This window comes from Cariama cristata, unplaced genomic scaffold, assembly GCF_000690535.1.
Source record: "Cariama cristata isolate BGI_N322 unplaced genomic scaffold, ASM69053v1 scaffold4975, whole genome shotgun sequence".
NCBI lineage: Eukaryota > Metazoa > Chordata > Aves > Cariamiformes > Cariamidae > Cariama > Cariama cristata.
The window spans coordinates 65,275-79,899 of NW_009618292.1; the positions used below are offsets into that span (position 1 = coordinate 65,275).

At 37.2% G+C, this 14,625-nt stretch overlaps 1 protein-coding gene across 1 annotated transcript in view; it reads left to right on the plus strand.

Moving 5' to 3' along the window:
• Positions 1 to 14,625, plus strand: part of BMP5 (bone morphogenetic protein 5) — a 61,399-nt gene that overhangs the window by 23,673 nt on the left and 23,101 nt on the right. The window contains exons 2-3 of the mRNA XM_009700814.1: positions 4,419 to 4,611; positions 10,565 to 10,713. Coding sequence (XP_009699116.1) covers positions 4,419 to 4,611; positions 10,565 to 10,713 — 342 coding nt within the window. The remainder of the gene's footprint in view (positions 1 to 4,418; positions 4,612 to 10,564; positions 10,714 to 14,625) is intronic.

A 14,625-nucleotide genomic window follows, 5' to 3' on the forward strand; every position in this document is an offset into this window, starting at 1 on the left:
CAACATATTTTTGGTTTGTTCCCTGGTTTGCCAAAGAAGCTTTCGCTTTCCCTATGTGTCACTACATACCAACCTCTTCAGGAAAAGCAAAGCACATGTCAGTGGGGAGCTAATCACTAATAAAAGAGCACATCTAATAGACCCTCATGCACTATGACCTAAACTCATTGCTAGCACTTTTTACATTTTTAAGCTCAGTCAACAGTTAATCAGATGTTTATAGCTGAATTGGTAAAATACCAATTACTTATTATACTGTCCATCCATATATGTGCTTTTTTTTTTTTTTTTCCAGAAGACAAATTGTTCTGTTAGTGAAAATTAGTGCATGGTATTTTCTCTTGGTGTAAAAGATGACCTCTTTTCCAAAATACCTTTTTGGTGTAAATTTGTCTTCATTCTTCTTAGAGTTGGGCTTAGTGTTAATACAGTATGACTATTTCATAAGTTTACCACGTGGGTGGAAAATATCTTTCTTTCCCATCTTGCACACAGGTGTTTGTGATAGTCCCCTGAGCCATGATTTGTCTGATGTTACCATAGTGCTGCATATACTAGTTTCAGGTGGTGTAAAAACAGCATTTTTAAAAGTTAATGTTAACAATCCTGATCAATGAGAGCAAATAAAGACTTCTGTTGTAATCGGCATTGACCCTAATATTATAGTTATTTTTACTTAGAAAAATTATATTCCTCCAATGGTTAAAAAAGGATTTCCTGATTTTCTAGTCAACTGGTTTTTAGATGCTGTGATTGGCCCCACAGAGATGCATTTTGGCACATGAACTGAGCAGAGCTGGAATGGCATGAAAACACTCTGGAAGAACTGAATACTTAAAAATCTTAACCTGTATCTTTCGGGCTGCCAGTATTGAAAAACTCTAGCATATGAAATAAAAACACTTGAGATATGGTGCCTCCCTGCATTTCATGCCATTTCAGCAGAACAGAGGACCCAAGACATACCCTATTGAGAATCCATGGCCTTCCCTGACAAAGTGTTTATTAGATGCAGAAGGGATCAAGACTTGTGTATTATTTTCAGTATTAAAATACTCTATATCATTAAATAACATTTCACTTTTATAACTTGGCTATCATTCTAGCCATTAGTCACTATTGCAACATCACCATTGCTGGTTTTTTGACAGTGTACTATATAATGTGAGATCTTAACTTGTCTAAAGTTGTAAAAATTGTTTTTATGTTTTGCACATTGGTTGACAGAAATTTGCAGATTGAGATTCTGGCTTTACTGCAGAGAGTGGGACCTCCCCGGATTCAGGGTTTTCAGGTTTTTTGTGTGGTGTTCAGTGCCTGTTTCCTACAATCCTGTATTTCTGCAGGCTATTGCTACTCTCAAGTCCTGACCTGCCTGTAAATGTTGTCTCAACCCAAGGAAATTTTGAACTTGTGTCCCTTTCAGGTGGCAGTGCTGTCTTTTCCTTGGGTATACATGGAAACACAGATAAATATTATCTGTGTGAGCTGTAATAATTAATTTTGGGCTCGTCAGCTATCAGTATTCTTTCAGCAGTTGTGAGTGGTCCTAAGACAACACCTCCGATGCTATCGCAGGGTATTGTAGAGGTTTCTGTCCAAACTATAACATACAGGGAAAGAACTGCTGTTTCCAAACTACTGTTACTAATTAGAAGGTACTTGTAAGAAACTAGACAAAAGGAGAACTCAAACCCAAATAAAAATGAAACAGGCCAGGAGTACTGGCATTTAAACCTTTTATTCAGCATCTAATTCTTTGATGCTTACTCATAGTAGTAGTGCTTAGTTACCCATGCATGCTGGTAAATACTTGTGGAATAAATACTAACCAGAGATACCAGAAAGGGTTGCTACATTAAGTCTGCCTTTAATATATTTTTCTTTTGAAGGTTATTGACATGTCTGTTCCATGTCAGCTTCTAAATGTTCAATTATAATCTTAGAAACTTGCAGCAGACTCTTTACACTAGAAAAAATCCTCCCTGGTTCAGTGCATTTGCATATGTTAATCTCTGCCAAGTTCTCTTTGAAATGAAAGGTTTTACATGGATAGTAAAAAAAAAAAAAAAGCAAATAATCCCCAAACCTCAAGTCAGATCTCTGTATATATCTCACAGTTTATAATCGGGCAGTGGAGCTGCTAAATAGACTGTATCCTGTTTCTTTTCAGTAGCAGTCCATTCATCTTCAGGTACAGAGCAGCCACTTTACATGCTTCTGCCTCTTTTCTGCTTTACTTTTTCTACATAGTGTACAACGGCAAACCCATGTAAGCTAAACATGCACTTGAGCCAAGTAAACCTCACAGTTAGCAGACAATTTTCCTTTTGTCAGCCAGGAGAAAGTTAATTTTCACTGAAGATGAAGTGTTCTTATAGCCTATATATTTTTTTTTGGTAGCTCTTAAGGCAACATAGATTTGTACATTTAAAAAATATATGCTAATGAAAACAAGGATAGTTTACATTTTTGAAAGGGTAAAAGGGAAGCACACTGTAAGGGGCTAGCTACATGGCCACAGATGACTTAAATAGTAACTACTGCTCTGAAAATAATGTAAATACTTTTTCTTCAACAGCTCTCACTTTAATATGTCTGTAAATGTACCCTTATATGCCAACCCCAAAAAGTGTTTGTTTTGGGGTTTTTTTGCATTTCTGTTTTGTAAGGACACATATACATTATAATAACACACATATGCAGGTTTATATATACAAATATATATTTATACACACATACAAACACATACACATTGTGTATGTAGACAAAATTGCTTGAGTGTACACATGTATACATGAGCATACAAGTGTAAATATATATATATGGTAATAGCATACACATTTTATTATTTATACATGTAACATTTAGCAATCTAAATATGCACTTTTCAGAACTGACATTGTTCCTCCCTCAGATCTGAGGACTGTTAAATACTAAAACACAATAAAAGAGCATGGGTTATAGGAGGGAGCATTTAGGTGACCTGGGTCATAGTCTCAAACTGCGCCAGGGGAAGTTCAGGTGAGAAATGAGGAGGCATTTCTTCACAGAAAGGGTCATTAGGCATTGGAATGGGCTGCCCAGGGAGGTAGGTGGTGGAGTCACCATCCCTGGAGGTGTTTAAGAAAAGACTGCACGTGGCACTTAGTGCCATGGTCTAGCTGACACGGTGGTGTTAGGGCAAAGGTTGGACTCGATGATCCCAGAGATCTCTTCCAACCAAATCCATTCTGTGATTCTGTGATAAGTGTTTAGCTGATTCTCCAAACCGAATCCCAGCTCTGAGTGTTTTAGGCTTTGTCCACCATCAGTAAAAGAAAGCACTTATCTCATGAGGCAGGTAGAACTTCTCCAGAAGTGAGAAGTTCTCTCTTCTCACAGACCACAGCTTTTTCACAGGTCAATGATCAGTTGCACTCTGTGGCAGTGGAAACTATGTATCATTTTCTTTTCCACACCTGTAAAATCTGAAGTATTAATCCCCTAAGATGGTCATCAGTCAGTACTGTGGCCTGTAGGTTCCTTTGCCACATCAAAATACGTATTCCATTGCAAAAGTCGCTTGTAACTCAAGGTGACAACTGCAGCAAACAGTGGAATTAGCCCCAAATCAGTTGTAAACTCAAATAAACAAAAATCCTCTGTTTACGCCCCCTTAAAACTCTGTGCAAATCCTGAATTAAGCAACGATGAGGTTAACTTTTTTATTTTAAATTGTGGCAGTATCAGAAGCACTAGGAGCTGTACCTGCCCACCCACAGCAGGTTTGAGGGGACTTCTCAAGCCAGGAGTGTGCTCTCTTTGCTGCCGGGGTGCCAGAAGCACTCAGCCCTGATTCATGGCTCCTTCTTACCACTGGCAGGATGATGCTTATGCCATTAGAGTACAACATGTGTTAATTTATATGATGTAACTGCTTCTTAAATATATAGTTGTTGCAGTGCACATTAGTAGCACTTGAGAATTTATTCTATTAAGTGGAAATGAGCAGCTTCCCTCTCGTCTGCCTGGTTATTAGCAGCGATTAGTGTTTTCCAAAGTCATCTATGGCTCTGACATTACTACTGCTGTGCTTTAGGACTGAAGTCCTAAATCCTTTCGCAGCTTTTAGTTTGTCCATATTTCTAGTTACTTTACAGCATGCCCCCTTTCAGCTTTTTTTTTATGTTCTTTCCACTCCAGCTTCTGGAATTTGTATAAAAGCCACCTAGGTTTTTTTTTTCTTTTGAACTGAAGACACTGGGCTTGTGGAATTTCCTTTAACTGGAACTATGTCTGGGCTTGTGGTTTTATTATTTGCACAGTTTTATATTGTCCTGTTTGTTTACTCCCAAGCACAGGGAACACTCCATTAATCATGGGAAACGGGCATTGATTTCACCTCTTTAATTTATATTCAACTCTTTTTCTCACAGTTGAAAGGGACAAGGACTTCTCCCACCAGCGAAGGCACTACAAAGAGTTTCGCTTTGACCTTACTCAGATCCCACACGGAGAGGCAGTGACAGCAGCCGAATTCCGGATATACAAAGATCGAAGCAACAGTCGCTTTGAGAATGAAACCATTCAGATTAGCATATACCAGATCATCAAGGAGCATCCAAACAGGTACCCTGCTGGCATGAACGTAGCATATGTTCAATAATGTCTCATGTTTCTATCTTAAGTAGGGAGACAATAACTGATCATAAGTTACCCTCAGCAAGGCATCATTACTATCACTGTGGCTTATGCAGTATTAATTGCTAGGCAACATCAACAAATATTGAGCAAGAATAAAACTTATCTTCAATGTAATTTATTCCAGGTTTATGGTGGGTTACAAGTCCAATCTCACTAAAAAATCTGTCCATGCACAGAGGTGGTGAGGGTTCATGTTCTCGCTGAGCAAATGGTGGAGTGGTACGCCCAGTCTAAGCATCTGGATTTGGGAAATGCACCCTTTGCTGACACTGAGGTACTATAAGCCAAGATTCACTTAGATCCTTAAAGGCAGATAGATTATTCAACTGTGTTTACTTTTGAAGGAGCATGGCTTTTTTGCACGTTTTAATATTCTGCAGAATGTAATTAAAAAATAAAGTCATGCACTAACTTTAAGATTACATATGCACACTTAACACATGCTGCTTACAGTAACTGAAAATTAAAAGAAATCATAGAATCACAGAATCATAGAATCATTTAGGTTGGAAAAGACTTTTAAGGTCATTAAGCCCAACCATAAACCTAGCACTGCCAAGGCCACCGCTAAACCACGTCCCTAAGTGCCACATGTGACATCACACACGAGCAAATCTCTGAATCTGAGTTTGCAGAGCTCTGTGCATGACCTGTTTCCAAGACTCTACAAGACCTGGGTAAATAATCAGATTTCACCAGGTAAAGTAGCTAAATACCCTAAAATTCCCATTGAAAACTAGTACCAATTCCAAGATGCTTCTGAAAAAAAGCTAGACACCCAAAATTTGAGTTTTGAAATTAAATTAGTTTATGTCTTTTGTCAGAAAAATGGGGGGAAAAAAGTTTTGCTTTGAGATAAACAAAAACTCTCCCTCATCTTGGAACACATAAAACATTTCTATCCTGTGCACATTTAGTAAAAGCAAAGAAAATGGCAGTCTAAACTTGCAGGGTATTCTGGAGGAAAAAAATGCCCCATCACCAGTTAGCTCAAAGGTTGTATCAGAGTTCAAAACTCTTTTCTGCCCACAAAAGTTTGAGCTTGTACTTTCCAGGTGAGATCTCTGAACATCAAGTTATAAAATATTTATGGCTATAAACAGAGAGTCATTTTATATCAGTGGAGCAGAATCAACAGGAGGGAAAGCACTCGTACTTCCAGAATACCTTCTGCTTTCTTAGTAAATTTGGGGACAAACAAAACAGTGCAGGCTTTTTTTTTTTACCTCTGTCTTCAGCTTGCAGAAATTCTTTTGATGTAGGTTCTAAAAGAAACTTCTTGAAGGAAGGAATGAAACAGGAAGGAACAAAACATATCTTTTTAAAGAGTACAGGTTAAGGCTAGAGTGGTGAAAGCACTTCACCTGAAAACTCAATAGATTTTTTTTTAAGAAACAACAGGAAAAGTTAGTTTTTCTAATCTATTTGATGTTTTGGGGTTTTTTTGTTGTTTTTATTTTTTGTATGCTTTCCCAGTGGGTGGTTTCTATCCTTTTTTAGAGAAAGCAGAACTGCCTACTAGCCTGAAGTAAGATCACAATTTAATATTGTCTGACTTGTTAAAATGACAACTGTCTCTGTGAAGCCATTAAAGAATGCTCTTGATTTCTTTCAATACATAAACATAAATTTATAAACATTTTATATTTCCATTTATAAACATAAAGGCATCATGTCCTTTAATGGAAGCATGACGCTGGAAAATGGGGCATGCAACGATATGCCACCCATTTGATTTCACCAGTATGAACTGTTCACCAGTTCTGTGAACTACAGAAACTTCAGACATACACTGTTTCCCTTCTATTGTTGATTTTGTCAGTCTCTACTCATATATGGAGTATATAGAGGCAAGTGACTCAGTGGGACAGGATGGGAGAATACCACAACCTCTCCAATGTTCAAACTATAAGCAAGGAACTTTTCCCACAAGGTTCTTGATAACTCCAGACAGAAGGACTCCCAAGATTTTTATTTATTTTTTCAATAAAGCCACAGCTTTTGCTTTGGGGTCCAGGCTTCATTAGTGTTATTCTTGACTTTGTCACCTCAGGTTTGTCCTACATACATATGTACATAAGAATTTAGGTGCAAAATTTTCAGAAGTTGCAATTGCAGGATGTGAGGGTGAGAACTGTGAGGGTGGTGAGGCAGTGGCACAGGTTGCCCAGAGAAGCTGTGGATGTCCCATCCCTGGAAGTGTTCAAGGCCAGGTTGGTTGGGGCTTTGAGTAACCTGTTGTGGTGGAAGGTGTCCCTGCCCACGGCAGGGGGCTTGGAACTAGGTGATCTTTAAGGTCATTTCCAATCCAAACCTTTCAATAATTCTAGGATTCTGTAATGTCCCACACTCCTTACTAGTGCCATATCACAGCAAAACTGCTGGGTTTGACACTGCTCTTCCACCTTTCTTTGCTCTGAACAGGAAACATGGGTGCCTGACAAACATGGGTGCCTGACAGGACTCTGCAATCCCAAACGCAGACCTGTTATGTTTTCAGGCAAGGAGTGGTCAGCTTTTAGGGTTCCTAAGTTGCAGAATAAGGATTATGTTGTGGTCTTGGACATTTCTCTGTCTCTGTGGCAGCATGACCACTGAAGTGTGTGTGTATTGAATTCGCTCAGAATTTGCTGAAATTACAGTCTTTGGGATTTAATTTTTCTGTTTGCTCTAAGGAAGCATGTAAAGCATAGCCCATGGCAAGGCAAACTTTCCTACACAGCCCTGCCAATGTACTCCTACCCAAATCTTTTCTCACGACGAAACTAATGTAGTCCAACAGGCCAAATCCTTGTTCATGATCTGGTGGCAGCTAGCCACTAATTTAACTAAACCCCAAGGATTCTTCCCACATTAGGGAATCCTCATGTGGCATTAAGATACTAAAGCAGCTTTCTGGAATGAGGCGAGAGGTGAAGCAGCATTATGGGGATGGCCTATTACACAGCAATTGTGATTTGATCTGGTCAAAAACTTTTCTGGGTTTCAAGAAACATACAGATGGTTTATTCCACCTTTACTTCCTTAAGTGACCCAGGAGATGTGGAGCTTCTTAGACGTTCTGCCCCCAGCCTCTTTGCTGAAATTCTTGACTGTGGTAGCATTTCTGCTGTAGACAACTGGCCGTTTGGGACCAGACTGAGATCACTAAACTTAAACAGCCTCCATAAAGGTAAAGTCAATCAGTTGTATTCTGCCTGAATGTGTTCACTGTTGAATTTCAGGCTATTTATGACATAATGCCTTACTTTTTTTATTACGTGTTCTGGGCTATTTTTTAAATAGAAATATTTTTTAAAATTAGAGCCAAAATTTGCAGCTGTTTTTCATTTTAAGTGTGATCGGTTTTTTCTTTTCACAGAATAAAGGAGAATTTTAAAATTAAAAATGTCACAAAATGTAATGAGAATTTTAAGTGAACAGCACGAGCTAATGGGGGAATCCTGATCCCAGAGCTCTCATTGCCTTCTCAGGGGTCAGGTTTTCACCCTATGTTTGCATTAATAGCAAAAATTTGTTTTTTTTCGTGACAAATACTTTGAATTTCTGTAGTAAATAGCTGTTATGTGGCCTAAATTACTAGCATTCGTCCAGAGATATTTTTTCTATTCTGCTGTGTATTCTTGAGAATCAGTTCTAGTTTTCTTTAGGTACCCACAACTAATTTTTTTTTTCACTTGCTGAGTTAACGGGTAGGAACAATCAGCCTCTTTGAGTCTATTACCTTAGTCAGATCACTATGCTTGTAGGAAGGTAGACAAGAAGATTGACATATCAATGCCAAAGACATTTTGGTGTGAGTTTCTGCTGCAGTACAAAATAATAAAATCATATTGAGGAGAGATTTACATGGGAAATTTGTCCTTTATAGGAATTTCTGGGCTGTACCATTAGTAGTGCCTTATTTTGGCACATGAGACATCATGCATCTGACTTTTGAGACCATTTCATATCAGTCCCAGCAAAGTTTGGAGATGAAAGAATCTATATGGGAAAACAATTATGTGTTCTAAGGGAAGACAAGACAAATGTGAAATTATAGCACTGTGATATTGTAATATTTTATATTCCAAATAATTTTACAGTTTCCTATCAAATCTACTGAATGATACAAGAAATATTTATAAATAAACATCTTAAAGACTGTCACATTCAGAATTAAACCTTTCAGCTTTAAGGTTCTGATAAAACTGTTTATTAGAGAAAAAAGTTCGCATTTAAGTCTCCAGAGATTACTATTTATAAATTTGTGGTACGTTGTTAATTTATTCAGCGCTAGCATAGCAGGTCAGGCTCTTTTGAATTATAAGATTGTTTTCATGTTAGCTCCAGAGGGAGAACGAATGTTTTCTCCTTGTGTGGTCATTAGAACAGTTCTACTAGAATCTAAGTAATAAGAGCCCAGCAAAGATTATCCTTTAACAGGAGAAGAAAAGATGACTTGAAAGTAAACCCTTTCAATTTTATTTTTTTTTTCTTTTAAAAAAAACCCCTCCTTTATAATTTCTGAGCTCTTTAACTTGATTCTGCAGATATTTCTCACATCTAAGTAAACATATGCTTGTCATAGCTCATTTGGTTTTATTTTCCTGAGTGTTGAACAATTACAGTTTCAAGAGCTACAAAAGACCTTTTTTTTTTCAGTATTAGATCTTCTAGGTGCATTTACAATTTTAGTCTAGATAAGATAGTAACTTCCTGGAAAATTATTGCAATTAAGCAACATAACAATACAGTGACAGGACCATCATAATTTAAATCCACTTTTTATACACAATGCCTATTATTTCTGTCTGTCTTACCTCTTTAAGCATATATTCATGCTGTCTGTAAGGTAACAATACAATTCCAAGGTCTTTGTAAACCAAGTCTGCCTTTAGTTGACTTGAATAGTCAAAATTTAGAATAAAATATTTTTTCTTGTATGTTATTCTTTTGATTACTATTTGGGGTAGAAAATAAATAGGATTCTATAGCTATAGATTTATATTTAAAAGGCTAAATGGTGAAAACAGTTTTTAGTAATGCCTGCTGCTTTGTATAATCATGTAAAATGAAATTGATGAGAGTTAAATGTCTTAGGTTTAGTGTGGTCATTGTAGTAAATTATTTGTAATACAGATGTGGTTCTGGAAACAATTGTGTCAGGAGATATGTGAAAACAGAACAAATAAATGATGCATGCTAAACATTTAGTAACACAATCATACTAACTCCTGTGAGCAGCCCTTCTGAATTACTGGAAGATTTTATGGGAATAAATTTGAGACTACAGCAGGGAACTGAGGGTTAAAATGTAATAATTACATTACTGAATAGATATATAATCTCTACTTTGATATAGAGACTTATTTTCTAAACACTGTACTAATATGAAACTGTCTGAACTACCATCTATTCATGTTTTGTCATATGATACAGCTGCTGTCAGATGTTATTAATAACAGATTTTTTTAGCAATGTTATGCCTTTGAATTTTAGTTGAAACTGGAACGTGATTTTGACATTTTTTGTCTTTCACACTGAACAGTTTATAAAAGTTAATCTTTCTGAGACATTCTAGTGCCGAAAGATGAATCCTTTATACACAGTCTCAATTATATATTTTGTGCATTATATCAGGAAGCTGGATTTTTCAGATTTTCCAGAGCTGTAATTTTTTCATGCTGAGACTCATTTCAGAAAGAGCTCTCAGTGGAAATACCTGTATTATACTTAACAATTACATGTTGTCTGTAGCACATGTTGTACTGTGTTATGATGAGGATATGTTAACAGATTATTCATTTGGACTTCAGGAAGTTATTGCCAGCATGGAAATTAAGGACAAAAAATAATAACATTTGAACACTTTAACTCTCTATTTTCTTTAACTTAGGGATGCAGACTTGTTCCTGTTAGACACAAGAAAGGCTCAAGCTTCTGATGTGGGCTGGTTTGTGTTTGACATTACTGTGACCAGCAATCACTGGGTCATTAATCCGCAGAACAATCTGGGCTTGCAACTCTGCGCTGAAACCGGGGATGGTAAGATCGTAACTGTCAATCATAACACTCTCGTCATATGCTCTCGTCATGTCTTGCTAGGAATCTTTTCTGGATGGATCTTTTTTAACTTTATTGGGTTAAATTCGCTTATAAACCATATAAATTCATGGGGAGTTTATAAACAAAGAACACAAGTTTTATCCTGCTGTAGCTACAGCCTGCAAATTTGCTATTAATTCTGTAGAATATGGCAATCATAAAGCTAACTGAATCAAGTCAAATTAAATGAAGTATTGGATAAAAGCTCCTACATACACAATGAAGTTCCTTTTTAATGTTCTTCCATTGATGATTACATTCAGGAAACTCAAGTAATTTTGTGGGTTTTTTGTTTTAGAAAGTTTCTAAAGAACTTTCTGGGCTGAAGTATGGAGAAAAGTAGAGAAAAACCTCAGGACAGTTCAGGAGGTATCTCATAGCTGCTGGTACTGATGTTAGAGAAAGGTTAACAATAGGGTAATGTGGGAACTGGTTTTCTATAATTTGAAGAAAACTAATTTCAAAACACTTTTATATTGAAATGGGTTAAAAATCTGAAATCTTGAAAATTTTAATTAGCTGAAAATTAGAAAACACACTCAAAGTTGAAGTCAGAGCTGTGGGTTTTTTAGTACAAATTTACTGGGCTACTACATTATTCACAGTTATGCTCTTCATTAAAAAGTGAAAATGCATCTCAATGCAAAATAATATTTTTAGAAGAAATGTTCTTTACTTAGCTTTCTTTAGAAACTAATAAAAAGAGACTTATATACTGTTTTTTCCTGTGATGGTTCACTTAATCCTTACTACTTTACAAGCAAACTTTCAGATTTAGCTCTGTCTTGTCAAAAAGCTTTTTATGTCAGAGGTCAAGGGATCTATGATGCCAGTTAATCTAAACCTTAGCTGACATAATGTTAATGAGTAGCAGAAGAAACCCTGGTGTAAGGATTAATATTTTTTCTTCTTTCTTTGTTCTGGCTACATTTTCTCATTGTTTTTGATCTGAATTCTCCCTCAGGCTCAGCTGGGCTATGAACAAAGCCTCTCATACTTTTTCAGCAAGTGCCCCGGCTGCTGGAGAGTTATGCAAAAACTGTCCTCCTTTAGGCATGATGCTTAAAAAGGGAGTTGGTAGGCTTCAACCAGAGCAGACAACCATTTCACCTAATATTGTCTGTATGGTCAGAGTACAGTCAGTGGGAAAGGGAGGCAGCAATGCAAAGTAGACCACGTTGTTGCTGGTTCGACCAACCTTCAAGAGCACCACACCTGAGCTCGGGCTGTATGGGGAACGCATCTATTAGGCAGCATGGTTTTGTGACGCCATTTTTAAGCCCTTAAAATTCTGGAGAGGTGACATCTCCACCAGGCATCCAAATTAGATGAACTGGCTTTTGGCCAGCTTTCCTGATCCAGAATAAATGCCATCGTTGAGTTTTTTTTTTTTTTTCCAGGAAATTCAAATACAGAAATTCTTGAAAATTAAATATCCACGAAAGGCATTCATCAAGAAACCCTGGAACCAGCAATTTTTTGGTTCTAGCCTCAAAATTATATCCCTTCAGTAAACAGCAGGAAAGTTTGTATGGGTAGAAGGAAACCTTTAGGTTAATACACTGAAGAAATCGTAAAAGAATAGCTTATGTAAATATTTCCCCTGTCCTACTCCCAAGATCAGAAAGGTGATAGATAATTTCCTATTTTAAATTCCAAAACCACAAGCAGCTTTACCTTCCCCACCTCACTTATTTTAATTTCTCAACACAGCTGCTTGAGTGAGGAGGGAATTCCCTTCTTCCCTCCCTTTCTGTTCCCTTTTCAGTTTATTCATGCAAGAAGAATGACCTTCTAGAGACTAAATTTTTCAGAACTAGAGGGAAGACCTGTGCTATACCACTTCAACTTAGCATAAGGAAAATCATCCTTTCATGCTCTTACAATTTTGCTCTCAAGGCTTTGATTATTTTTATTGGGTCGCTGTTACTTCTGGAAGCTATTAGAAACACCAGCAGTTGAACGACGCGTTTGTGTACAGATGGAACACGAATTTTTATACATGACTCAGCATGTAGGTGGACCCAGTTTGTAACCCAGAGAACCCCACCCACCTTCCCTCCAACCATTTTTCTATTAAAATTCAGTGACTGGTTCAAATCAACCGAAAAACCTTCCCTTGGATTAAGTGAAGTTCAGGTTATGCAGGTCTGAAGAACGTTTCTTCATGTGTCCAGCTGTCCGTTGAGTTTACAGGAGGTAGAGGAGTTCTGCCCCCATAACTGAGAGACGTTTATGATAAGACTTGATCCATTAACCTTTCTGTTGCAACAGATTATTAAACTGAATGGGATTCTGTTAAGTCAGAGGATCCCTGTTTGAGGCATTCAGGCACTTCACTGGGTCTCTGGATAATCAAGTTTGTAAATATATACTGATTTTTAGATTTATTCATACAGCACCTTTAAAATGGGGTGCAATAATTACTGAGACTCCGTGGTGCTGCTATATTGTTATCATTACCATTAACAGTAATCTTTCATACAGTTGTCTTTCAGTGACTTTTTAGGCAATTACTTGTGTAGATCTATTTCTTTGTTGATCCCTGAAGATGGTGCATAAATAATAATAATGTCTACATGAGGAATAAAAAAAAATTGTAACTATTTAATATAACAGTATGATAAAAACAACTCTGAAAGGATGTCTGGTTGTTGTAATTCATATTTTTCCCCCTTTGAAAGTGCTGAAAAAATACAAAAAACCACATGACATTGGAATGTGTTTTCTTTTTTCTTGAAGACAGCATTTGGTATCATACGTCTCATTTTAGCATGTAATGTAGACTTTTTCTTTTAATGGGACGTTATATTTTGAACAGTAAGAATAAAGGTTTGCATGACACATATGGAAGCTGTCAACATATAATGCACTGTTTCCCTGGGGCTGTAGTAAATTAAGGATCAGGAGTTTTTTTATTCTCTTTTTAATGTCTCCTCAACATTCTGCAGCATCCCCTTTTGGCCGATTCCCTCCTTTTGACAGCAAAACTCTCCGTGGTGTTTAAAACAAGAGGTGATCATTTTCACACGGATGGAAGTGTGGGTATTAGATGAATTGCAGCATAAAATCAATGCAGATGCAGAAACAATTTGAAAAGCTCCATGCAATGCTTTTTCTATATATATACCATATGTCTCCTAAGACTTAAAACGTGTTCCAATGAATCAGCACCTTTGTATTAGCATTTAACATTTCTATAATTGGAAGTTAGCAACAGTTTGAACATCACTTACTGGAGGAATATAAATATAAAAGTATTCCTTTTGCTGTTTATATCATTGCTGAAGAGAACCTAGTACTGTCTACAGAAAATGGAAGAAAGAGGCAACGTGTAATGATGACTATTGATGATCCACAGAATAAACCAGGTTCCAAATACACAGCTTTCTATACAACATCCTGGGTAGCCCCCACAGCCAGGTAGTTCTGTGCCTTTTCTTAGGTTACTGCAGCTCTCAGTTATTTTCTATCTGCCTGCACATCAGAGGGGAAGAAACTAGTGGTAACTTTGAAAAGCCCAAGCTGATGAAGGCGATTTCTGTTACCACATAGTCCTATAGAAGGTTTCTTTGGACTTTCCTGCTGTTTGAGGTGGAATCCTCAGCTTCCTGACTCTGACTCTTACTTCAGGTATTTTTTTTCCTCAGAGCAAAGAGAAACTTGAAAGAAATAGATTCCTTGATCTAAGTGATGCCTGGGGAAGGCTAATTCTCTCTCCAGCACGTATTTGGGCACACTCCGATATGTATGCCCTGGAAGGAGGTTTGGGTCCTAATTCTACATGCTGCAGGAAGGACTGGTGAGGTCCTTCTCCAGCGATGATGAGGGAGACATTAACAGACACACTCT